The sequence below is a fragment of the Vicia villosa genome, linkage group LG7, assembly GCF_029867415.1.
Source record: "Vicia villosa cultivar HV-30 ecotype Madison, WI linkage group LG7, Vvil1.0, whole genome shotgun sequence".
Classification (NCBI taxonomy): domain Eukaryota; kingdom Viridiplantae; phylum Streptophyta; class Magnoliopsida; order Fabales; family Fabaceae; genus Vicia; species Vicia villosa.
In genome coordinates, this window is record NC_081186.1 from 101,374,940 (window position 1) to 101,400,169 (window position 25,230).

At 32.9% G+C, this 25,230-nt stretch overlaps 4 protein-coding genes and 1 non-coding gene across 6 annotated transcripts; 3 read left to right on the forward strand and 2 right to left on the reverse strand.

Annotated features, from left to right (window-relative positions):
- Positions 1–1,466: 1,466 nt before the first annotated feature.
- On the forward strand, positions 1,467–1,538 carry TRNAT-UGU (transfer RNA threonine (anticodon UGU)). Its single transcript has one exon. It is a non-coding gene; the product is annotated as a tRNA-Thr (tRNA).
- Positions 1,539–6,331: 4,793 nt separating this feature from the next.
- On the forward strand, positions 6,332–12,570 carry LOC131619851 (uncharacterized). Its single transcript, XM_058890900.1, has 3 exons — positions 6,332–6,490; positions 7,161–7,371; positions 7,650–12,570. Exons 1-3 carry the CDS (start codon positions 6,332–6,334, stop codon positions 12,383–12,385), a joined length of 5,106 nt encoding a protein of 1,701 aa, XP_058746883.1. The 3' UTR covers positions 12,386–12,570.
- A 6-nt stretch (positions 12,571–12,576) lies between these two features.
- On the reverse strand, positions 12,577–15,373 carry LOC131616207 (serine carboxypeptidase-like 20). Its single transcript, XM_058887476.1, has 11 exons — positions 14,931–15,373; positions 14,777–14,853; positions 14,550–14,672; positions 14,355–14,457; positions 14,239–14,276; positions 14,060–14,161; positions 13,887–13,967; positions 13,564–13,806; positions 13,265–13,330; positions 13,072–13,193; positions 12,577–12,959 (listed from the first exon to the last, which is right to left on the reverse strand). Exons 1-11 carry the CDS (start codon positions 15,202–15,204, stop codon positions 12,716–12,718), a joined length of 1,473 nt encoding a protein of 490 aa, XP_058743459.1. The 5' UTR covers positions 15,205–15,373; the 3' UTR covers positions 12,577–12,715.
- Positions 15,374–16,250: 877 nt separating this feature from the next.
- On the forward strand, positions 16,251–19,857 carry LOC131616205 (linoleate 9S-lipoxygenase-like). The gene is made up of 8 exons (XM_058887473.1): positions 16,251–16,498; positions 16,579–16,886; positions 16,976–17,549; positions 17,639–17,724; positions 17,824–17,913; positions 18,017–18,315; positions 18,551–18,814; positions 18,900–19,857. Exons 1-8 carry the CDS (start codon positions 16,288–16,290, stop codon positions 19,654–19,656), a joined length of 2,589 nt encoding a protein of 862 aa, XP_058743456.1. The 5' UTR covers positions 16,251–16,287; the 3' UTR covers positions 19,657–19,857.
- Positions 19,858–19,947: 90 nt separating this feature from the next.
- On the reverse strand, positions 19,948–23,384 carry LOC131616206 (serine carboxypeptidase-like 20). 2 transcript variants are annotated; one of them, XM_058887475.1, is made up of 13 exons: positions 23,252–23,384; positions 22,795–23,084; positions 22,266–22,342; positions 22,030–22,152; positions 21,836–21,938; positions 21,720–21,757; positions 21,547–21,648; positions 21,357–21,437; positions 21,034–21,276; positions 20,739–20,804; positions 20,545–20,666; positions 20,317–20,430; positions 19,948–20,179 (listed from the first exon to the last, which is right to left on the reverse strand). In XM_058887475.1, exons 2-13 carry the CDS (start codon positions 23,081–23,083, stop codon positions 20,050–20,052), a joined length of 1,488 nt encoding a protein of 495 aa, XP_058743458.1. In that variant the 5' UTR covers position 23,084; positions 23,252–23,384; the 3' UTR covers positions 19,948–20,049. The 2 variants fall into 2 exon arrangements, with proteins under 2 accessions (XP_058743458.1, XP_058743457.1); XM_058887474.1 differs by having other exon boundaries at positions 23,221–23,364.
- Positions 23,385–25,230: the final 1,846 nt, after the last annotated feature.

The following is a 25,230-nucleotide window of genomic DNA, read 5'->3' on the forward strand; positions in this document are numbered from 1 at the left end:
CCTGCCTGGAACAAAACCAGTCTGGTATGGAGACACCAATTTATCCATGTGGATCTTGAGACGCCCCACAACTATCTTGCTCACCACCTTATAGATGGTATTACATAAGGAGATGGGCCTGAACTGAGAAACCATCATCGGATTGTCCACTTTCGGAATCAAACAAATGTCAGTTTGATTAATATTAGTTATCTCTCCCGGTTGCTCCCATATTCTATGAACATACTTGGTCACATTCTCTCCAACCACATCCCACGCCTTTTGATAAAAACCGACTGGGAAACCATCTGGTCCCGGAGCCTTCCATGGCTTCATATCGAACATCGCTCTCCTAATCTCCTCATTATTCAAATTGGCAGCAATACTCGTGACATCGAATTTTAAAATGAAGGGATCAAACGAATATAATAAAAGGATTAAATTGTAATTAAGACAAGTTTTTAATATTACTATTCATACCATAATTAATTGATTTACGCAACTCAAATACACATTTAGTGACCTATAATATAGATGATCAATTATTTTTTAAACTCATTTTTTGAAACACGATCTAGTTCATATTCAAATATTTATTAGATAGTTAATTCATTTATAATACATATATTATTATGTGGTTAATAAATATTTTGTATATTTAAATTGATTTTTTTATTATATAATCCTTAGTATATTAAGACAACTTCTCATCAAATCCATCAATATCCCGCTTAATTGTATTTCATTATTCAAATACTTTATTTTTTTCATATTAAAAACTCTTCATAATTTTAATTAAGCGTTAATTTCAAGAACTTATTTCCACCAATTTATTATTATTTTTATATTCATAACTTATAAAGATATAAAATTTTGTTATTATTTCATTTATATATATTTTTTAAAATACAATATCTATTCTTAATTTTTTTTTATGCACAGATAAAAGTACTGGATAATAAATATAACACAATTTTTTACTAAAAATATAACAAGATAAATTTATTAATCATATAATAAACTTAATTAACCAATAATTTTCAAGTCATTAATAATACACTGTCATTTTTTTAAAACTAATTTTGTTAAGAAAATATATTAACTCATTAGTTAAATAATGAAATGAATTGTCATGGCTATTGTATTCACTAGTTATGTAACAAAAATATTTTATATGAAATCCTGAGTTTGAATATGGATTATTACATTTCTTTATATCCACAAATATTTATTTAAATAATGTGTTGGCCAATCAAAAAAACATAAATACAAAAATAAATTATTCAATATTTTGTCTATCATAACCATTTAATAAATAAATGAACAATATTATCTAACAAAAAATAAGTATAAAAACAATGATACATTTAACTACCACATATATGTGTTAACCACATAATATACAATTATTCATTAAATCTCATAAAAAGTGTCACATTAAAGATTTTCTTAATTTAAAAAAAATAATTGTTTCAAAAAATCAACAAGCCCTTATAGCTCAGTGGTAGAGCGTCAGTCTTGTAAACTGAAGGTCCGTAGTTCAATCCTGCGTGAGGGCATCTTTTATATTTTTCAATATTTTTTTATCCCTAATATATCTTTATTTATTGAATCAACACAATTAATCATTTTTTTAAATATTATATATATATAACCCAAATATAATACTACCTCATTTTTTATTATAAGTGGTTTTAGACTTTTCACACATTTTAAATAAATAATAGTTGTTGTATGAAAAAGAAAAATTATGAAGGTTTTTACAAAATTGTCGTTTATTAATGATAATGTGAAATATAAATTTATATATTTAAAAAGAAAGAGAATAATAAATATTTAAGGATATAATAAAACGAGAGTTAGGAAATATGTGCTAAATATTGAGGACTTCTTTGATTCATGGTGTTCATAATAATATAACTTTGTAGTAATATTTATTAGACAAATTTTGGTTAGATAATAAGTTTAATGTTCTACATGTTTTGAAGGGTTTGATTGTTAGAATAATAATGTAAGTGTGATAATGCAAGTGTGAGTAAGTGAGGAAATAGTCTCTCATTGGATATGAATGGGGTGACTTAAACATTTATAAGTGGGTGAACCCACTCACCTATCACCTTAAGATTTTAGGTGGATAAGTGGTGTGTCTCTAACAAATATGCCTAGTCTTACACTATATATCAATGTTCCTTAGTAAAAAACTATTGGATAGGAATGTGGTGACTTGAAAATTTATAAGTGGGAGAACCCACTCACCTATCACCTTAAGGTTTTAGGTGGATAAGTGGCGTGTCTCTTTAGTTATTCCCCCCAATAAATGGTGTCTTGTTGCAAGGTGTCAACAGAGGTACAAGTGTGATTCACTTGTATCTAAATGTCCAAGAAGTGATATCTCGTTGCAATGTGTCAATGGCGGTACAAGTGTGATAGGGAGCATTATGGACTCACACTTGATGGGGGGATGTTAGAATAATAATGCAAGTGTGAGTAAGTGAGAAATAGTTCCACATTTGATAATTTCCACGTGTGTAATCAAATTACCAACATAAATATTCACATATCTTTGCCATCTACGCATACTTCATCCTTCTTCCCCAAATACGTTACCCTAATTCGTCATAGGGTTCCTAATTTTTCCTGGCTTAGTTTGTTTTTAGAATATCAAAGTCGTCATTCGTCTTCTTCATCTAAGATTCTTTGATGTCTTATTCCAGAACCGATGATTAAAAACCCATGAATAGTGCGTCGTCTTCTGTACGCGGCAAACGAGGAAGGAAGTGTGGCTGTGAAGCACGAATAATTTCATACATGTGCAAGAACGGTCCAAATAAAGGTAGGCTCTTCTGGAGGGGTCCTTTTTGGCAGAGTGGAGATACTTGTGATTTATTTGTATGGGACAAAGATCTGGCTGAAGACGACAGTGTTGGTGTCGAATTAGTAGATGTCAAAAAGCTAAAGGAACTGAAGACTATTAAATTGCTGAGAGAGTTGTATCATGCTTCCAAAAAGAACATGAAGCTGCAAGCGAAATTGATATTAGAGGCATGGACTAGAAAAATTAAGTTTATATTTTTGTTGGCTTCTCTTCTGATTAATGTTTACCTACTATGCAAATGTATTTGTTGAAAGCATCAGTAATGAGCAATGTAATCACTGTGTTATGGGCGATGTAATCACTGGGTTATGGTGTAAGATTGTGTTATGATAAGATTGTGTTATGATTAATGAATTTTAGTTGTATTAGTAAGTTCTTCAAAACAAATTTATTTAGTACATAGTGTGCATATTTGCACATAGTTTTGCATAGTTGTCACTGTAATTTTAATTGTATCAGTAAGTTCTTCAAAACTGATGTCATGATAAAATAAGTTTTCAATCATAAAGCCTTTTACAAATTTGGACATAGTTTGCACTAAATTGACATTTTTAAAGTAGTGACATTATAGCTAAAAATTCAACAAGTAGTGCTCAAAATGACGTTATAGCATTAAAATATATTATCCAAAATAAATCCATTAAATGGAATGAGATTGTACATTGACCAAAATAAGAAAGTTTGCAACTTAAGACATAAGCAAATTACAAGTATCTGCTAAAAGTTTGCAGCAAACATAGATTCCAACTTATACATAGTTTTCAACTTCAAAATATAACAAAAAGATCTAAATAGGTTCCTCATTGAGTCAAGTGTTTTTGTATGTCTTGCCAGCTTTTGATACCCTTCTTGACAGGTGGCTCAAAAGTATCTTAATAAATGATCACAATTGGATCATCAACGTTTTTTCCTGGTCCCTTGATGTTTTTAGTTTTTACAATCTTGAGTCTCTCACTCTTTCTAGTCTGCACCACTGGACCCTCACTTTTACTAGGCTGCACCTCAACACCTGGCCCCTCGCTCTTACTAGTACGCACATCAGTTTTTGGACATAGGTCCTCCTTGACTCTTTCAAAGCTTCCACCTAAAAATACATACCAGAGCCATAACCATAGTCAATACCAGAGAAAGATTGAAAATTAAAAGTATGTAACAACATATGATCACGCTTACATGATCTTTGAAGGCAGGTTCCACATGAGATTTTTTTACTTTTGGTACAGACCCAAAGAAAGTTTTTGGTCCAGATTTTTGTGCAGCCTGATTTTTTATAGGACTTAGGTCAACATTCAGTGGTGGAATGTCAAGAACATTTCCTTCCTCATTGTTGATATCATTGAGAATTGCCTCAAAACATCTGGATCGATTTCATCAAGGTATCGTCTTCTATCTGGGTTTGGTGCAGGATCACTAGTATGTACTTGAATAGGTGGAACTTCAGCATGTACATGAACAGGTGGAACTTCAGGATTTACTTGCACATGTGGAAGCTTATGATTTACTTGAACATGTGGAACTTCATGATTTACTTGCACAGGCGGAACTTCAGGATTTACTTGAACAGGTGGAACTTCATGATTTAGTTGAACAAATAGAACTTCAGGATTTACTTCAGTATGAGCTTCAGCTTCTACTGGAGTAGATCCCTGCACTGATGGAACTTCAGCATGTTTTGAGTTTGGTGGAACTTCAACAGTATGAGCTTCATTTTATAGACTACCATCAGCATGTTTCCACCACATCCTAACTTTTTTGTCTTCAGACCCAGGATCTATTGACATAATTAGATCACGGGTATCAAAAAACGACCACGAACCTGAGTCTTAATCATTAAAACCATAAACTTCCCCACCCTCGTAGGTCAGAATTTGATCTTTTACAAAATGACCCTTGGTGTAAAATATTACCTTAAATAAAGTCATTCCTAAAAAATGCAGTGAAAAGGACAATAAACATTGGACCCGCAATGAACATTTTTTAATATGGAAAAACCTTATTCTCAATCAACACACTACACAAATAAATAAATATACCAGACCAAGATTCGATGAAATGGAATCTAATAATAGACAACTAGACCTACCTCAGATTCAATGTCAAGAGACCACAAGCATGCACCTTTCAACCCTTGTTTGGGACCACACCACTATCGTGAGAAGCAAAATATAGAATCTGCAACCATAACAAAAATAAACAAGTCGTGACAAGTACAATGATGATTATTAAAGGTGGAGAAAATGAATGGAAGTGTGGAGAACAACTTCACCTTCTTTTGAAACAAAAACATAGCAGAGGAAAAGGAATGAATTTTAAGATGTTTTCTAAGTACATACAGTGTGACACTGTGTTAGTAAGGTTTACTCTAAGTACATATAAGTTTGTGTAATTGACAACTGAGCATAGCTTCACAATTTTTTTATTTAAAAAATGCCAAATCATTGTCCACGTGTGCGTCCATTAAGTAAAATTGATGGCAGAGATGCATAATAAAGAGGCTTATTAAACAAAAATGTTAGAGGTACTAAAACCAAATTTTGATATATTTACATAGATTAAAAACATATTTAACCATATAATTAATACTATCTGTATTATTTTCAATTCAATATTTTTATTTATATTTATGATAGTAATGAATACTTCCTCCGTTCCTTTTTAATTGTCACATTTTGACTTTTTACACATACCAAAAAAATTAATAATGGTAGTTACTTTTTAAGTTATAATTTTTATTTTGTCTATAATACCATTAACTTTTAAACATTTCAATATACTTTTTTTTCTCTCATAATAATTAGTTAGGGACAATTTTGACAAAATTATAATAATTACTACATTAAAATTTGAAAGTGACAATTAAATTAAAATAATTTTTTTTACAAAAGTGACATTTATAAAAGAAGGGGGGAGTACATAGATACGAGATAATTATATTTAACTAAATGTACAGAATATCAAAGTAGTATTCATTTAAAAATAAAATAAAACTTAAACATTGAAAAAAATAGTGAAAATTTACAGAATATCAAATTCAAAGTAGTATTCATTTAAAAATAAAATAAAACTTAAACATTGAAAAAAATAGTGAAAATTTACAGAATATCAAAGTAGTATTCATTTAAAAATAAATTAAAACTTAAACATTGAAAAAGTAGTGAATATACAACTTTCAATACAAAATTTTAATGATTACTTTCTTAACTTTTTCTTAACTTGTACACGTTACCATTATTTTTCATGTTTTTTAATCGTGCGAAATGGTAAAAAAATGAGTTTTTTATGCCTACAAAGTACAAACACACTTTTCTTGTAACTACTCTCATTCTCAACCTTTCTTCTCCAAGAAGCTGAACCAAAACAACACAAGTTCTTCCAGGTAACCAACCAACACACTTTTTTTTTTTGTTTTTGTTTTGTTCATCAACCATTTCATTTGACTCTATACTAATGCATGTTTACTTCATTGACTCAAGATCAATGGCTACACCGAAACAACACATTGAAGATATACGGACAACAAAGTTTTCTATTGGCGGGAAACCTAACCCTTTGACTGAAGATCTTCATCATGCTGTCAAGAATCTCTCTGCTGAACTTTATGCTAAAGATATTCATTTCCTCATGGAGCTCATTCAAGTACATTTACCCTTTCATCTTCTTTGCTTCACTTTTTTGCTTTCTTATAATCATGCATGATGATAATAGTAATAGGTAGAGTACTATGTTTTTAGTCTCTTTAACATTTACATTCTTTCTATGTAGTCATTGTATTCATTGCATGGACTTGAAAACTTGAACCCTAGACTTTCAACTTCTTTTAACCCTTAACTCAACTTTTCAAGCCACTTGAGCTCCGAGCCGTCTTAAGTTTTCGGAAGTTCTATATAGGTTTACTGTAGTTTAACTATTGAAAAACAAATTGAGGCCCTATTTTGTCGTGGTTTGTCTATGACAAATGTTTTACGAGCTCCTTTTTAGCCACTCTTTAATCATAACAAAATTTGCATCCTGTGCAGTAGTCCGCTTTGCGCGCTCTCAAAGACGGTTTTGGTTTAACCAACTAAGGTTGAGTTAGACATATTAAGATGATGTTTATTCTTTCTTTTTCTTTTGAATTATTTTGTTTGGATATAATGGATGATTGAGATGACATTACATACGTCGTACACACATAGACATGTAAAGCAATGATTCTCTTTATTTTACTTATATAACTATTGTTGTCTCTATCTAGAATGATGCATTCATGTTGTTGAATTATAGTTGTTTATATTCACGACCGTTTATCTATTGTCAACTTCATCAGAACGCTGAAGACAACCATTATATTGAAGGAGAGAGTCCAACACTAGAGTTTGTCATAACTTCTGATGACATTACTGGTACTGGTGCACCAGCCACATTACTTATTTTCAATAATGAAAAGGGTTTTTCGCCAAAAAACATTGAGTCCATCTGCAGTGTTGGACGATCAACAAAGAAAGATAATAGGAGCAGTGGTTACATCGGAGAGAAAGGTACATTCTCATATTAAAATATTTTTTTAAAGTTTTGTACTTTTGACTCGAGAAGTACTTGTGCTAATATGGTTTCTTTCAATTATAATTAGTTTAATATTTTCATTGATAATGGCATTTTTAATTTGAATCGTAAGTATATACATTTAATTTGTTTGAATGAATTCAGTGTCAATTTCTCTTTTTCCGTAAAGAGGATATTTTCAGCTATGATATCGGAGGAAAAAAACAAAAATTGATGCAAATTTGACATAATCTCTCCTATGGTTGAATTTCAGGTATTGGTTTCAAGAGCGTGTTTCTTGTTACTGCTCAGCCTTACATTTTTAGCAACGGATATCAGATAAGGTTCAATGAGAGGCCATGTCCAAATTGCAGAATTGGATATGTAGTTCCAGAATGGGTTGAGGATAAACCAAACCTTGAGGATATAAAGAAGATATATGGTGCTGATAAAGATTCCCTTCCAACTACGACAATTATCTTGCCTTTGAAGCCCGATAAAGTCAAACCTGTTAAAATGCAGCTCTCAAGCATTCACCCGGAAGTTTTATTGTTCCTTTCAAAAATCAGACACCTTTCTGTCAGAGATAATGATGAGCACTCCAAACTGAATACTGAAACTTCCGTATCTATTTCAAGCGAGATTAACTTTGTGACAAGGAAAAACATCAATGCCGATTCTTATACAGTCCATCTATCTGCCGGGAAAAATAGTACTGACAAAAAGGAATGTAGTTACTACATGTGGAAGCAAAAGTTTCCAGTCAAGTTGAAAAATGTGGTGGAAAGGAGAAAGGGTGTGCAAGAGTGTGTCGTGACATTGGCCTTCCCACATCAGGAGAGGCTTCACAAAGATAAGAGCTTACCAGGGGTTTATGCATTTCTTCCTACAGAGATGGTCACTAATTTTCCTTTCATAATTCAAGCTGATTTTGTTCTTGCCTCATCAAGGGAGACAATTCTCTTTGATGATAAGTGGAATAAAGGGATACTTGAATATGTTCCATCAGCTTTTGTGAATGCATTCAAAACACTTATCACTGGTTCAGATGAAGTTCCAGTCTCCAGCTTGCCACATATGCTCAAGTTCCTTCCAATTTGTAGTTCTCCTTTTGAAAACTTCAATCAGGTGAGGCAGAAAATCAGATCAAAACTGGCTGAAAAAAATATCTTACCTATTGAGACATTCACAAACCAGAAGCACTTCTATAAGCCTCGTGAAGTTAGCAGGCTAGTTCCTAGCTTTTGGAATATTTTGACAAAGGCTCAGAAGGAGGGAGTGTACTTGCTTGACCTGTCTTCTCATGATGGGATGAAAATATTGAGTTCTTCATTTGATAAAAGCGAGTATGATTGCGTACTCAATTTTTTAGGGGTGAAACTGGTGAATTTTGATTGGTATGCAAAGTGCATCCAGAGTTCTAATCTTGTGGATGGAGTATCAGAAAACCTCTATGTTGAGCTTTTAGTGTTTGTTTCTAGATTTCCGTCAAAGCTTGCTGATGATATTCCATTGATTAAATATGTGGCTTCTGATGGGATTCTGTCTTTTTCCAGTCTTAATGAATGCAGACATCTAGGTGCTGGTGCCAGGTGTTTAGTACTAGCATCCTCAACTAGGAATTGTCCTTGTTCTTGGCTGATCACTTGGAACAATGTATTTGAATGTGTGACAAACCTGTTTTTTATGCCTGAAAGCACACAACAAGCTCTCTTCCAATCGCGCGATAAGCATCATTTGTTGGGATGGCTAAGAACTGTTAATATTCGTACTCTAGATGTGTTTAGTTTTGCATTGGCTATCTGCCGTTCTATCGATAGTAACTGCAAGCTCGCCATTGCTTATGCTCATTTCTTATACCACTCTATCTCAAAGGGTTATTTGTCAAGTCAGGAGGTTGATACTCTACGAAATATTATTCCACTTGTGGACAAGTTTGGACGTATAACTAAAAGCAGAAACGGAGTTCTTCTTCCTGCAAATGTGAGCAAATGGGCAGATTTGATTGGTTCTAATCCATGGAGAAATGAAAATTATGTTGAGTTAGGAAAGGCTTACCTAAATGATTCTTCTTATGCTGGCCAACATACGGATTCAGGGAAGCTTATTGAATTCCTCAAAACCTTTGTTGGAGCTTCTGACATACCTTATATATCTCCTCCAAATGCTGGGTTTTCAGCAGCGGATACACCACTTACCAAAGACAATGCCTTTTTACTTTTGGATTGGATTCGGGATCTGAATAAAAGGGGAGTTGGCCTACCAAAGAAGTTCTTGGAATGCATAAAAGGGGGCAGATGGCTTAAAGTTACAGGCAATGGATACATGCCCCCTTCTAAGTCATTCTTAATTGGTTCATCATTGGGAAAACTTTTGCAGAGTGGTTCAGTGCTTGTTGACATTCACCTGATTGATGAGTATTTCTATGGGGAGAGAATAAATGAATACAAGGAGGAACTGAAAACGGTTGGAGTGATGCTCAATTGTGAGGAAGCATGTGAGTTCATTGGAAGAGAGCTAATGTCTCGAGCAGCGTCTTTCTCTTTACATAGGAGTCACGTTCTTTTGATGCTTAACTTCATCCAATATCTCAAGAAAAGTCTTCTTCCTTTGGACAATTTTGTCGACAGCATCAAACAAGGGACTTGGCTTAAGACTTCTTGGGGTCTTAGGTCTCCTGTGGGATCTGTCTTGAAAGATTCCGGCTGGCAAGTTGCGTCACAGATTAGTAACATCCCTTTCATCGATCAATCTTATTTTGGTGAGGAAATAGATAATTACAAAGAAGAGCTCAAGTTGCTAGGAGTGATAGTTGATGTAAGTGGAAATTACCAAGTCGTCATTGAGAATTTAAAATTACCCTCAAATTTGGCCTCTTTGACAGCTGAGGCTGTTCTTTTGATAATGGAATGCATCAGACACTCGAATACTCCTACCAGTCTCTTAAATTTGCTTAAGGAAAAAAACTGCTTGAAGACAAACATGGGTTTCAAAACACCGGGTGAATGTTTCTTGTATGACCCAGTATGGGGCTGCATTTTGGAAGTATTCGATGATCTTCCTGTTATTGATCATGAATTTTATGGGGAGAAGATTTTCAGTTTCAAAGATGAATTGAAGCAAACAGGGGTGTTGGTTGATTTTATGGATGCCATCAAAAAATTTGCTAGTCTCTTCGAACAAAAGGCATCGGAAGCTTCTATTATCCAACAAAATGTCATCTCATTTCTCTCTTGTTGCAGGCTGCTGGAGGGAACTGACTATCGTTTTCCTTCTGAATTCAAAACCATCATACGTAAATCGAAGTGGTTGCATACTAGTGTTGATGGTTTTAGGTGCCCAAAACAATGCATTTTATATGGTCCGAAGTGGAAATTGATATCTTCTATAGCTTCTCTCCCTTTCATTGACTATGGTGACAAATGTTGTGATTTGGGAATACATGAGTACAAGGCAGAGCTGAAGAGCATTGGTGTTGTTACTGAGTTTAAAGACGGATTGAGGTTTGTTCCCGAATGTCTGAATTTTCCTTCAGATCCCTCCACCATCAGTCCTGAAAGTGTATTTTCTTTTCTGGAATGCATCCAACTTCTAATGCAAGATAACAAGCTTTCCATTGGCGACGATTTTAGAAAAAGATTGTCCGAAAATTGGTTGAAGACACATGCTGGTTATAGGCCTCCAGAGAAGTGTTTGTTGTTTGATTCCAAGTGGAGTTCTTTCTTGAATCCAACTGATGGGCCTTTTATTGATGAGAATTTTTATGGACCTAACATTGCATCTTTCCAGAAAGAACTCAATGTCATAGGAGTCATCAGTGAAGTTGAGAAGGGGTGCTCCTTGCTTGCCGTTCACCTTGAGTCTCTCTCTGATCATGATACTATTGTGAAAATATATAAGTACTTATGTGAACACAACTGGAAACCCGAGGAGAATGCTGCAAGGAAGGTTTGGATTCTGGATGGAAACAAAGGTGGCAAGTGGGTTGACTCTAAAGAGTGCATTGTTCATGACCCTGCTAAACTTTTTGGTTCAAAATTTTATGTTCTAGAAGATATCTATGACGACAGCAGTATTCTTCTTTTTTTCTACTTTGCAATGGAAATCAAGAATAAGCCTTCGCTAGAAGATTATGTTGACCTTTGGAATGAATGGGGGAGGTCAATGGAGCAATTGTCATATGATGAGTGCTGCAGGTTCTGGACGTCTATCTCGAAACATCTGAGCACAAATGAAGAGAAAAAACTTGCAGGGAGTTTGATGAAACTACCAACAACATCAGGAAATAATGAAATATTTCTGGTAGATAGGAAAGATGCTTTTATTCCTGATAACCTTCAAATGAAGAAGCTTTTTGAGAAGGAAAAGGTTTTTGTATGGTATCCTCAGTATAACATGACACCATTGTCCAAGTGTAAGCTATCTGAGATTTACAGAAAAATTGGTGCTAGAAATATTTCTGAATCACTATGTAAAGAAGAATCATCCTTAGTGAATGACGGCGATAAACTGAAGTATGTTGATCCAAATAACATTTTCAACTTGAAGGGGTTGGTTAAGCTTATTCTTGGCTTTCTTGCATGTTCTAGCCTGAAAATGGAACCGAAAAAGAGACATGAAGCCGTTCAAAGTCTTATCAACTTGAGTTTCCACGAAACAATGGAGCCACTCAATGTAAGTTATAGTTTATCACTATCATCAGGGGATGTCATTACCAAGAAAGCAAACAAAAGGGTACGTTGGGAAAGTCAAAGTTGCAACTTCATCATCCAGAAGATTGATGGAGTTCCTGGCGATTCATTGAAGTATGCTTCAAATTTCTCTGAAGCAATATCTGAAGGAGTTTTGTGTGAGAATCACGATCATGTCCCTGCACTGGCTGAATTAATCATGTTGGGTTTTGTTATGAAATTCAAGAATGAAGAAGTTGATTTTCTAATGGAATCCAAGAATCTGCAGGTTGACCTCGAAGACGAGGAGTTTCTCAGTTCTGCCTTCCCTTTTGACTAAGTCTATTGCCACTGCTTACTTTTGTTTTTCTCTATTTTGCTTATGACTGAATTATCTAGTGTCCACAATATTTTGCTTGTTTTACTCTTATTATCTGATGATGAACACTTGTTGGACCTAGAATGTCATGTAATTATGGTCGTAGAATTTCATTGTGTTGATACAATTTCTACTATTATCTAATGCACAACTTCAAGTTTCAATTACATTAACATCTCAATTAGGTTGATCCTTCTGCGTACACATATCATATAAAAATATAACATCTTATATAAACCCACAGACTCATAAAATTCATCGAAAATCCATAGCAGCATTACTATCTCTTTCTCATATTGGCAATCCAGCAAGAAAACGTTTGTAAAATTCCAATGCTTCTTGTGGCTTATATTCTGGAACAGTATGCCCAGCTCCCTTTATGGTCAGAAAAGTAAGATTGTTGTCATATCCTTGAGTATACCCAGCAACTTGACCATTGACTAACCAAGGCCTCCATTCATCAACAATCTTGTATCCCATTGATCTCGTCCATGCGTGAGTCCCCGTATATGGAACACACATGTCATGATCACCGCTGCAAGAAACACGAAACTTTAATATTTATATCGATTACAAAAGAAGACGAATTTGCTAAAGCAATTATCAAGGAAACATATGTATAAAAATACTGTAATGCTGGAATTCACCTGAATATAAGAGCTCGGTATCCTCTGGAAGTTAGGTTCTTGTGGTACTTAATCATGCTTCCGGCATCATGATCGTAGGAAATTATGTCCGAAACAAATTCCCAACGACTGACCACACTTTTCTGTTTCATCAAAAATATCATAATTTAGTGCTTTGACATGAAACATAGATGTACCATACAAGAAACCTCACCTCTGTAGTGTGAATTGCTTTCCTGACTTCTTCATTGTTCAACCAAACGTCTGCAACGCTGAGATCCTAAAGATATTGTTAGTTCTTGTTACTTGTCAAACAACGAAAAGGTAATACAGCAGTATCACCAATAAAATTGGTTATGATCATATCAAATTTGTAAAACCTCAACAGTATTTGAACAAACCAAATATGATACAATAAGACAAAAATGAAGAAAAATCACGATATGAATTTTGAAGCGATGAAATCAATTGAATTTTGAAACAATGGAATCAATTAGTAATAAAGAAACATACTAAACATGGAACATGGATGCTATTGGTAAGTTTCGACCAAGAAGGTAAGATTCCGTCTCTGACAGGGGCTCTTAGGGGCCAAGCACGACCGAACATTCTTTTCCTCACAAGATGAGGTTTCTCAGTCTCACCTAACTTCCGGAAACTAGACGGAAGCTTAGCATAAGTAGTGATAACCTTGTCTGTCTCTGTGCCATGATAGCATGGTTCTAGAATGTTATACATGTTCAAACCAGCAATGTCCTAAAAATAGCAAGAACAATCAATTAGTGTCAAATGCACGTGGTTCATTGGATCTCGGCACAGCAATATAGTTAATTCACCTCATCAATTTTTGCAAGCTTCTTTGTACAATTTTCACCGATCGGATTATAGAAATTCCCATCACACTCGCGGTTAGCCTCCTGCAACAGAATGCGTCGTGACTTTAAAAAACATAGCAAGGTTTCAACAAATTATAAAGTTCCGAACTTGCTCTTAAGGGGTTTATTTTCACCTCAAACAATTCATCTGTAATAAAGCCCATCCCATGTACAAATGGAACAAGAGCATTGCCATCAATTTGTTCATCCGTAACACCATTTCCAACCATGTAACCCTTCACACAACGACTTTCAGATTGCAGTTATTATAGACTTAAAAACAATGATCTCATCACTTAAAGATAAACACAACCTTAAAATTCAGTCTGGGCTTCACATCCGCATCAATTCCTGCAGAAAATCCAGAAAGCGAAAATTACTAATGATTCAAACGCATTGATTAAACACTTTAAGGACACAAATTTGTACCTTTCACTACTTCATAGGCAATAGTAGGCACATAAACTCCGGCATATGACTCTCCAGCAATGAAGAAAGGATTGGAAAGGAACTCGGGATATAGTTCAAACCACTGGTTATGTCATAAGAAAAAGAAAACCGATGAGAATACAGATTTTCCGATTCAAATATTACATTGAAATCTCGAGACGTTTCTTTAACTACCTTAAGGAGAAAGGCATGTGAATCTAACGCATTCTTTATGTCTCCGGTTACATAATCAGTTTCATTGTTAGAATAAGAAAAGCCAACGCCAACCGGAGATTCCAAATATATAATACTAGAAACCTATAATCCAAAATCAGAATCATAAATAACACAGAAAATCAGAATCACAAAACAAAACATATATACAAGAACAACTCATCTTTCCCTTTCAAAATTCGACAAACCTTGGTCCAGCTGTATGGATTGAGATGCAGAGTTGGCAGGTTTCCCTTAGTCTTTGCTGCTTCAAAATTGAAAGGACCTGAAAAAAGCGTAATCAAATGCACTATTTATAAACAAAAAAGAATGACTAGAATTGAGAATAAGAAGAATAATTACCATGTTCATAGACGAAGCCATCAAAGCTAGAGCCACCAGGTCCACCATTGAGCCAAAGAACAACAGGATCCTGAGAAGGTTGACCTTGTGACTCAACAAAATAGTAATACAAGTTTTTTTCATCCAAAGTTACATAGCCAGCATAATTCTTGGAAGGTATTGTTCCACTGAAACCTGGAATTTGTGTCACAATGGCACTTTCTGGCGCTGAATTTGTCACCACTATGTGAACAGCAAGTAACACCAAATACACACTGCTACCTGTTTTTTTCATTCTATATTTGTTTTGAACAAAAATAGAAACAAAAAGTAATACTACTATTAAACTTAAAAACAAAAAAAAACAAGAATCTTATCAACAACAACAACAAAGTTAACTGAGAAGACAATCAAAGTGGGATTATTGGTCGTGATATTTTTATAGTTTTTTTTTGTCATCCACGACATGCGTGTCATTCCTTCCATAGTTGCATAAACTGCTTTTTCCACTCCCATACATGTGTGAACTCTAGTAGACTAAAATAGTATTTTTTTAGGAGTAAATACTGTTCACTATATTGAGTTATTTGTTTTGGCATTTATTGTGGAGATTTATGTGAATAGAATTTGCTATATGAATATTTTCATAATTGCATTTTGAAAAGATTCTTCAAAAAGGTAAATCTACCATTAATATTTTTAGAATGTTAAAACAAATGATTAAATTATAAAATTTATTTGTTAAATTAATAAAAATTATTATTTTTTAAATATATTCCATTATTTATAAATTATCTTTTTGATAGTGAAAATGATTAGAGTTTTGAATCAGAGGTATTGATCTTGAACTAGTGTCGCTAATTTCTGGTGTGGTGAACCTAAAGTTGGTGTCTATATGGTTAGAACTCCAACGTCCAAGTCAGTTTAGAACTAATAGGTAACATAACAAAAAGAACCTCATAAGTCCAATAAGACGGACACTTATGTAATATTTTGTAATATTACTATATTAGTAATGTGATCAACATTTTACAAAAAGATATTAGTTTTTTTATATTAATTTAATAAAACAAAAAGAATTAATAATATGATTTTGGTTTGAGAGAAACGGTTTTCATATTGGATCAAATAAAAATTCAGTTTTTAATAGGAACCGGTTTTAAACTGAACAAGGTCCAAATACTATCCAATTTTATAAACAAAGATTCATAGCATTTTCTTAGCTAGAACAAAATCCAAGACAAGCAAAGTATCATATTCCAAAATGTATAATACAAGACAAGTATTAAAATTTCAAACACAACTAATAACTACTGCAAAACTCAATCATCATGACTTACATACAAACAAACATTATCACTAAGAAAATCATCCATGAATGGAAGTCCCAACAAAGCCTTCTTCTGCTATCTCCAAGTGGCAATGCTCTTCAACCAAAAGCAAAATTTTGAACAACTTCAATCCTATATGCCAAGCTGTCCAAAAACTAACTCTCAAAGGAAAGTTTGTGATCACCTTGAATCAAAAGAAAACAATACCTGGAAAATTCATTTCGGTTCAGATTTATAGCGGCACAGAAGTCGATCCTAGTAAGTAAACTTCACACTCTACAATGTTCTTTTGATTGAAAAATATAATTCAGTTTTAAACTTTGTATTGTATTGAACAGATACTGGTAAAGGGTGGTTGAGTGAGAAAGCATATTTTAAAGAATGTGGTAGCAAGAAACATCGCCATGATGATGTTGATGTTGATGATGCGCAAACCAAGATTAAGACATATAAGATTAAAATACATGTTGATGCATATTTTGGAACTCCGAGAGCTTTTGTGATTCAAAACAAACACAACAAGAAATTCTATCTTCTTTCTGCATCTATTGAAACTTGTACAAATAGAATCATTCACTTTGATTGCAATTCTTGGATTTATCCAATCAAGAAGACTAAATTTGATAGACTTTTCTTCTCAAATAGAGTAAGTTAAGTTCCATTTACATGATTGATTTAAAGGCTAATTTTGTGTTGTTACATTCATGAAATCAGAAATTTGTGTAATCGTGACAGTGCTATGTTCCGAGTCAAACACCTAGAGCTTTGTTGGAACTAAGAAATGAAGAGCTTGACAAATTGAGAGGAAATGGAATGGATGAAAGAAAAGAATGGGATAGAATCTATGACTATGACTGCTACAATGATCTCGGAGATCCTGATAAAGGTTCGGAGCATTTTAGACCTGTCTTGGGAGGTTCAAGGTTATATCCGTATCCACGTCGAGTTAGAACCGGTCGAAAAAATAGTACATCTGGTACTTCAAGGTCACAAGCAACAAGTTTTTACATATATGTTCCTTCAGACGAGACATTTAGTCCTAACAAATTGAAGGAGCTCAAGTCAAATTCTATCCAAGCCATATTACAATTACTATCTTCAAAGACGGAATCGTTGCCTCAACAAAGTTCGAGAAGCGTTGAATCATTTGAAGAGATACTTAACATGCTTTCTAGCAATAGAAACCAAACAATAGAGGGATGGATCAGAGACAACTTAAAGAAATTGGTGCCAAATAAGGACTTAAAGGAAATAGCTCATGCAATCAAGGAAAACCATTTGCAAGGTCCTATCCCTCAAAACATATATGGTAAAAGAGCTTAATATGATTTGTATGTTGATATTTTGCTTAATTAGCAAAATAATTTATGATATTTTGAGTTATCTTATGCATTTCAGAAAATGAATGGGCTTGGAATGATGACATGGAGTTTGGACGACAAATGCTTGCAGGAACACACCCTATCAGAATCCGGTGCTTGATGGTAATTCATACACTCATGATTCATAAAATCTATAGTTGTGTAGCCACAAAGTTATTTAAACTCACAATTTTGGTCATTGGTTTCTATTTACCTTTCAAGACATTTCCACCTCAAAACAAATATGGAGTACAAAGTTCAATAAAACAATCAACCATAGAACAAATGCTTGAAGGATGGACACTTCCTCAGGTAAGTAACAACAATCTAGAACCCTTGTATTTCTAGTTATGTACCCTAACCTAGGATGAAGAACTTATTTATTTCTTTCTCTTTCACCACAAAATTGTGTTAGGCTTTGGAACAAGGAAGAATATTCATGTTGGACCACCATGACTATCTCATGCCATATTTGAACAGAATAAATGCAAATGGGGTGTGTGCTTATGCATCAAGGACACTTCTATTCTTAAGGAGTGATGGCATGCTTAAGCCACTAACAGTAGAACTCAGCTTGCCAGGCTCATCTTTAGCTCTTGAAATCCATAGAATTTTTCTTCCATCAAAGCAAGGGACACAAGCAGCACTCTGGCAGTTTGCTAAAGCTCATGTTTTAGCTAATGATGCTTTTTACCATCTACTAGTTAGCCATTGGTGAGTTATTAAAACCTTTATTATTCAACCTTATTTACTACTACCTCCGTTCCTTTTTATAAGAGACAAGTCATTTTTTAGGTTCATTGAATAACTAATGTATTTGGTCTCTTTATAGACTAGATACATTGATTATTCAATGAATCTAAAAAGTGAATTTTCTCTTATAAAAAGGAACAGAGGTAGTACAAGTTATTTGTGTCATTTAATTATTCTGCAATGAAAAGTTTTTCAGGTTATACACACATGCAGTTGTTGAACCATTTATCATTGCTACCAAAAGAAGACTAAGTGTAATGCATCCAATCCATAAGATATTGAATCCTCATTTCAAAGACACCATGCACATAAATGCCTTGACTAGACATATCCTTGTTAACTCTGGTGGAATTCTTGAGAAAATATTATTTCCCGGTGAAACCTGTATGCAAATAACCTGTGATCTCTATAAAGAGTGGAAATTTACCGAACAAGGACTTCCTGCTGATCTTCTCAAAAGGTACATCGAAACTATTATAGCTAGTGAATCGTGATGCGACTAACATGTATCGTAAGATTCTAATAATGGATTATCGATTTTGTAGGGGCATGGCTGTAGAAAGCCTAGATGAGAACAACCCAAATGGGATTCAACTTCTCATGTTGGACTATCCCTATGCCATTGATGGACTTGAAATATGGGCTGCCATAAAATCATGGGTCAATGACTTCTGTTCATTCTTCTACAAAGACAGCGAGGCTATTGTAGCTGATGTTGAACTTCAAGCATGGTGGTCAGAGATTCGATCTATTGGCCACGGCGACAACCACAATGAGACATGGTGGTACCAAATGACAACACTCTCAAACCTTGTGGAAGCAATAACAACTCTCATATGGATTGCTTCGGCGCGACATGCAGTTATTAACCACCAAAAACATTCACACAATGATAATTCTCCCACACTATGCAGGAAATTTATTCCAGTAGAAGGAACGGTTGAATTCGGCGAGTTCCTTAAGGATCCTGATAAGTTCTTCATGAAAATGTTACCTGATAGGTTTGAGACGAGTCTTGGTTTAGCATTGGTAGATTTGCTCTCGAAAAATGCATACGATGAAATGAACTTGTTGAGATGTCAACCATCACATGGTTGGATAGATAATGAAATTGTTCAGAATAGATTTGCTGAGTTCAAAGAAGAACTTAAGGAGATTCAGATAAGGATCTTGCAAAGAAATAAAGATCCTAAGCTCAAGAATAGGCGCGTCCCTGCAAAAATTGACCATAATATTTTGTATCCTAAAATGCCGAGTTCCGGATCAAGAAGATGGAATCATGGGAAGAGGATTGTCTTATGACATATCAAGTTAATTTGTTCATAGAATTTGGGTTCACCGACTCTGTTTGCATGTTTTCCTTTCGTAATATGTAGTGTCTCACTCCCTTTTTTTCTAACCAAGAATTATTTCAGTCAATATTCGAACCCAAGTTATCCTCGAACGAGTCTTCTTTAACTAAAGTTTATTAACCATTTGCTTAGGCACTATAATATAATGAAAATGTAGGCACCTTAAGCATTTTTAGCATAAAAAACTGTCATAAATTTTACAATATGATAATTGCTATATGATCACTTCAAGCTGAACATGTGAAAAGCATGTAAATCTAGTAATAAATTAGAGAAATAAACATATTATACAATATAACAACATGTCTCCATATATCATCAATATAACATTACTCTCTCTTTCTTATATTGACGATCCAGCGAGAAAACGTTTGTAAAATTCCAATGCTTCTTGTGGCTTGTATTCTGGAACAGTATGCCCAGCTCCCTTTATGGTCAGAAAAGTAAGATTGTTGTCATATCCTTGAGTAAACCTGCAGCAAATAAAAGATAAGTAACTCGATTTAGAATCAAGATTTTCATATCCTCAAGTTTGATAACATATTGCAATCCTTTAATTTAAATGATCAAAATATTTGAAGATTCATTAAATAGTATGATCATTGAATACCCAGCAACTTGATCATTGAATAACCAAGGCCTCCATTCATCAACAATCTTGTATCCGATTGATCTCGTCCATGCTTGACTCCCCGTATATGGAACACACATGTCATGATCACCACTGCAAGAAACACGGATCTTTTAGTGTTTATATCAATTACAAAAGAAGACGTCTTCGCTAAAGCAATTATCAAGGAAGCATGTGTGTAAAACTACTGTAGTGCTTGAAATTCACCTGAATATAAGAGCTCGGTATCCTTTGGAAGTTAGGTTCTTGTGATACTTAATCATGCTTCCAGCGTCATGATCGAAGGAAATTTGGTCTGTGCATAAATCCCAACTACTGACCACACTTTTCTGTTTCATTAAAAATATCATAATTTAGTGCTTTCACATGAAAACATAGATGTAACATACAAGAAACCTCACCTCTGCAGTGTGAATTGCCTTCCTGACTTCTTCATTGTTCAACCATGCGTCTGCAACGGTGCCGTCCTAAAGATATTGTTAGATGTTGTTACTTGTCAAACAATGAAAAGGTAATACAGCAATATCAACTATAAAATTGGTTATGATCATATCTTATTTGTAAAAACAAAGCAAATATGATACAATAAGACATAATGAAAAAAAATCACGAATTTTGAAGCAATGAAATCCATTAGTAGCTAAGTAGATATTAAAAGGTAAATAAAGACACTTAGATAGTAGTGAAGAAACATACTGTGCATGGAACATTGTCGCTACTGGTAAGTTGCGGCCAAGTGGGTACGATTCCGTCTCTGACAGGTGCTCTTAGGGGCCAAGCACGGCCGAAGATTCTCTTCCTCACAAGATGAGGTTTCTCAGTTTCACCTAACTTCCGGAAACTAGACGGCAAATTAGCATAAGTAGTGATAATCTTGTCTGCCTCAGTGCCATGATAGCATGGTTCTAAAATGTTATATATGTTCAACCCAGCAATGTCCTAAAAATAGCAAGAACAGTCAATTAGTATCAAATTCACGTAGTTCATTTGATCTCGGCACTGCAATATAGTTCAATCACCTCATCAATTTTCGCAAGCTTGTTTGTACAATTATCACTGACCGAATTATAGAAATTCCCGTTACACTCACGATTAGCCTCCTGCAACAGAATGCATCGTGACTTTCAGAAACATACTTACAAGACAACATAGCAAGGTTTCAAACAAAATATAAAGTTCCGAACTTGCTCTTAGAGGGTTTATTTTTACCTCAAACAATTCATCTGGGATAAGACCCATCCCATGTACAAATGGAACAAGAGCATTACCATCAATTTGTTCATCCGTAACACCATTTCCAACAATGTAACCCTGCACACAACGACTTTTAGATTGCAGTTGTAGACTTAAAAACAATGATCTGATCACTTAAAGATAACGACCTTAAAATTCAGTTTCGGCTTCACTGCAGCATCAATTCCTGCAGAAAATCGAGAAAGTGAAGATTACTAATGATTGAAACGCATTGATTATACACTTTAAGGACACAATTTTGTACCTTTCATTACTTCATAGGCAAGAGTAGGAACATAAACTCCAGCATATGACTCTCCAGCAATGAAGAAAGGATTGGAAAGAAACTCGGGATATAGTTCAAACCACTGGTTTTGTCAAAAGAGAAAGAAAATCCATGAGTATACAGATTTTCTAGTTCAAATAATACAACGAAAGTCCAGCCGTTTCCTTAACTACCTTAAGAAGAAAGGCATGCGAATCAGATGCAGTCTTTATGTCACCGGTTACATAATCAGTTTCATTCTTAGAGTATGAAAATCCAACACCAGCTGGAGAGTCCAAATATATAATACTTGAAACCTATAATGCGAAATAAGAATCATAAATAACACATCGACAAAACAAAACATAACTACGAGAAGAAAAAATCGTCTTTCCCTTTCAAAATTCGACAAAGTTCAAAAAATCCATACCTTGGTCCAGCTGTATGGATTGAGATGCAAAGTTGGCAGGCTTCCCTTAGTCTTTGCTGCTTCAAAATTGAAAGGACCTGAAAAACATAATCAATTGCAACATGATTTATAAACTGAATTACATAATTCACAATGTTAAGAATTATGGTTTAGGTCTCACTCATCCATAATTCTTAACATTGTATTAGATTATGGTTTAGGATTCGTTGGACCATCTGCTATCAAGTTTTCGCTATCGGATCACTCATCATTTATTTCTATGCTCTAGATGTCCAATTCAATTCTAGGCGTGAAGGGTAAATTAAGAGTCTCGCATCAGACAATATATGATCTGAACGTGTGTTTATAAGTGGGAGCAATTTTCATCATACATACAAATAAGTTTTATAAGAATGAGTTAGCCCTAAACTACAACTATTAATCACTATTTTCCTATATTTACTTTTTAACTATTCACATTAAAAAAAATTTATTCTTTATACATAATAATATTGCAACGCATGCAGAAATTGAAAATAAGAATAATTACCATGTTCATATACGAAACCATCAAAGCTAGAGCAACCAGGTCCACCATTAAGCCAAAGAACAACAGGATCCTGAGAAGGTTTCCCTTCTGACTCAACAAAATAGTAATACAAATTCCTTCCATGACTTTCATCCACAGTCACATATCCAGCATAATGCTTGGAAGGTATTGTTCCATTGAAGCCTGGAATCTGTGTCACAATGGCACTTTCTGGCGCTGAATTTGTCACCACAATGCTCAGATAAATGTGAAGTAACACCACACAGACACTGCCACCTGTATTTTTCATCCTTGTTTGTTTCAAAACAGAAACAAAAATTAATGTTAAAATTATAAACAAAAAACAATTTTGTCAAGAAAAACACAGGTTGAAGCTAAATTTATAGAATAATGTAAGAGAAGAGTGATGATGAGTTTATTAGTCACTTTTTCATGATCAAGTTGGAATTTTTGAAACCTTGATTAACTTCAAAGCCAAGAATTGTTACAGAATATGAGAGACAAAATGAATATGAGAGAGAAAAGTAAAGTGATACTCCATTTACTCCTCTAGTTCTATTTATTTATAAAAAAAAAAAACTTAATTTTTCATATTCATTAAATAATTAATATTTTTAATCAATTATAAAGTTTAAATACATTTAATCAACCTAAAAAATAAATTTTCTATTATAAATAAAAATAGAAAGAATATTATACAAATATATTTCTGCCACAAGTTTTGTGTGAGGTACCTACTATATTTACATTTACAATAAACAAATATTATTATTTAAGATATTTATCAAAATTTTACTATATTTTTTTCTTTGACAATAATTTTACTATCTTTGAATGTTTACTAATTTTATTAGAGAAAATTGGATTTTAGTCACTGTGTGAAAAAATATTTAGACGACGTGTAAATGATGTGACTCATTTTATTATATTGAATGAGTAAAAATTATATTTAAAATGAAGCAACTAAATTTATATTTTATAGAAATAAAGTTAAGAGAAATGTATTTTATAACATTTAAAAAATTGAATGAAGATAATTACAATTTAAAAATAGTATATGACTGTTTTTATTCTTGTAATGAATGGAAAGTGATGTTGCGGTTTTGGGTTGGTTGAATTTGTAACTGAACTGAGAAGATAAGTAAAGTGATGTTATTGGTCATCATATTTTTATAGGTCACGGCAATTTGTTTTTATACTTTATCTAGCAACTTTACACAACATTTTAAACCGGTCAATAGGGTGATATTTCCTTCGTCCCATAATGAATGACTCAGCATATTATTTTATTAAGATTAAAAAAATTATAAAAATAAAAGAAATAATATAGTAATATAGTTTTTCCTATAATACCCTTATCATATTTATTGGGAATAGTGAAATTTTTATTAATTAGATGATAGAAATTGAAATGGGTCATTCATTTTAGAATATTATTTTATTTCAAATAAATAACTCATTGTAGGACGGAGAGAATATTATTTAAAAATCAAAATTTTAAATAATTTATATATAAAACTTATATTCAATTATTCATATAGTTCAAATCAGTGAAATATCTTTTTAAAACAATAAATTGATAAAGGTTCACACATAGCAAAAAAAAAAAAACTCATATCCGTAGTATCATAAATTCAGGGGTCGTTTGCTGCGTAGGATAAGAGATAAGATAGGATATATGTATCATATTATATTTCAATCCACTGTTTGCTGATACAATAAAATATGATAAATTAATCCTGAAATTTATCATATCCTGCCTCATTAGTTCAAATTGTTATCCTGAATATGAAATGGGTTAGAACCCGACAGGATAGGATAAAAAAAATAATTTACTAATTTACTCCTATAAAATATAATTTAAAATAAAAAGTTAAATATGATAAAATATAAATAAAAATTAATTTGATATTAAATTAAAAATATTAATAAATAATTTTAAAAAAATATGATTGTCAATTATATATATATATATATATATATATATATATATATATATATATATATATATATATATATATATATATATATATATAATTATTTTGTTTATCTAATATATATATTAGAATTTTTCAAAAAAAATTGAAATTATTTATTCAATGGTGTTAATGATTTTTTATTATAGAAAATTATTATTTTTATTATCAATTTATAAATATTTTATAAAATAATTTTAAAAAGGTATATATAATTTTAAAAATATTATATAATTTTAAATTATTTACTCAACAGTGTCAATGAAATATTTTTTTACCGACAAAAAAAAATATTTTTACAAATTTATAAATTTTAAAATATTTTATAAAATAATTTAGAAAAAAATATAGTTATTTTAAAGGGGGTGTATATATATATATATATATATATATATATATATATATATATATATATATAATAGATGTTTTTACTGAAATCTAACAATTATTAATTTAAAAA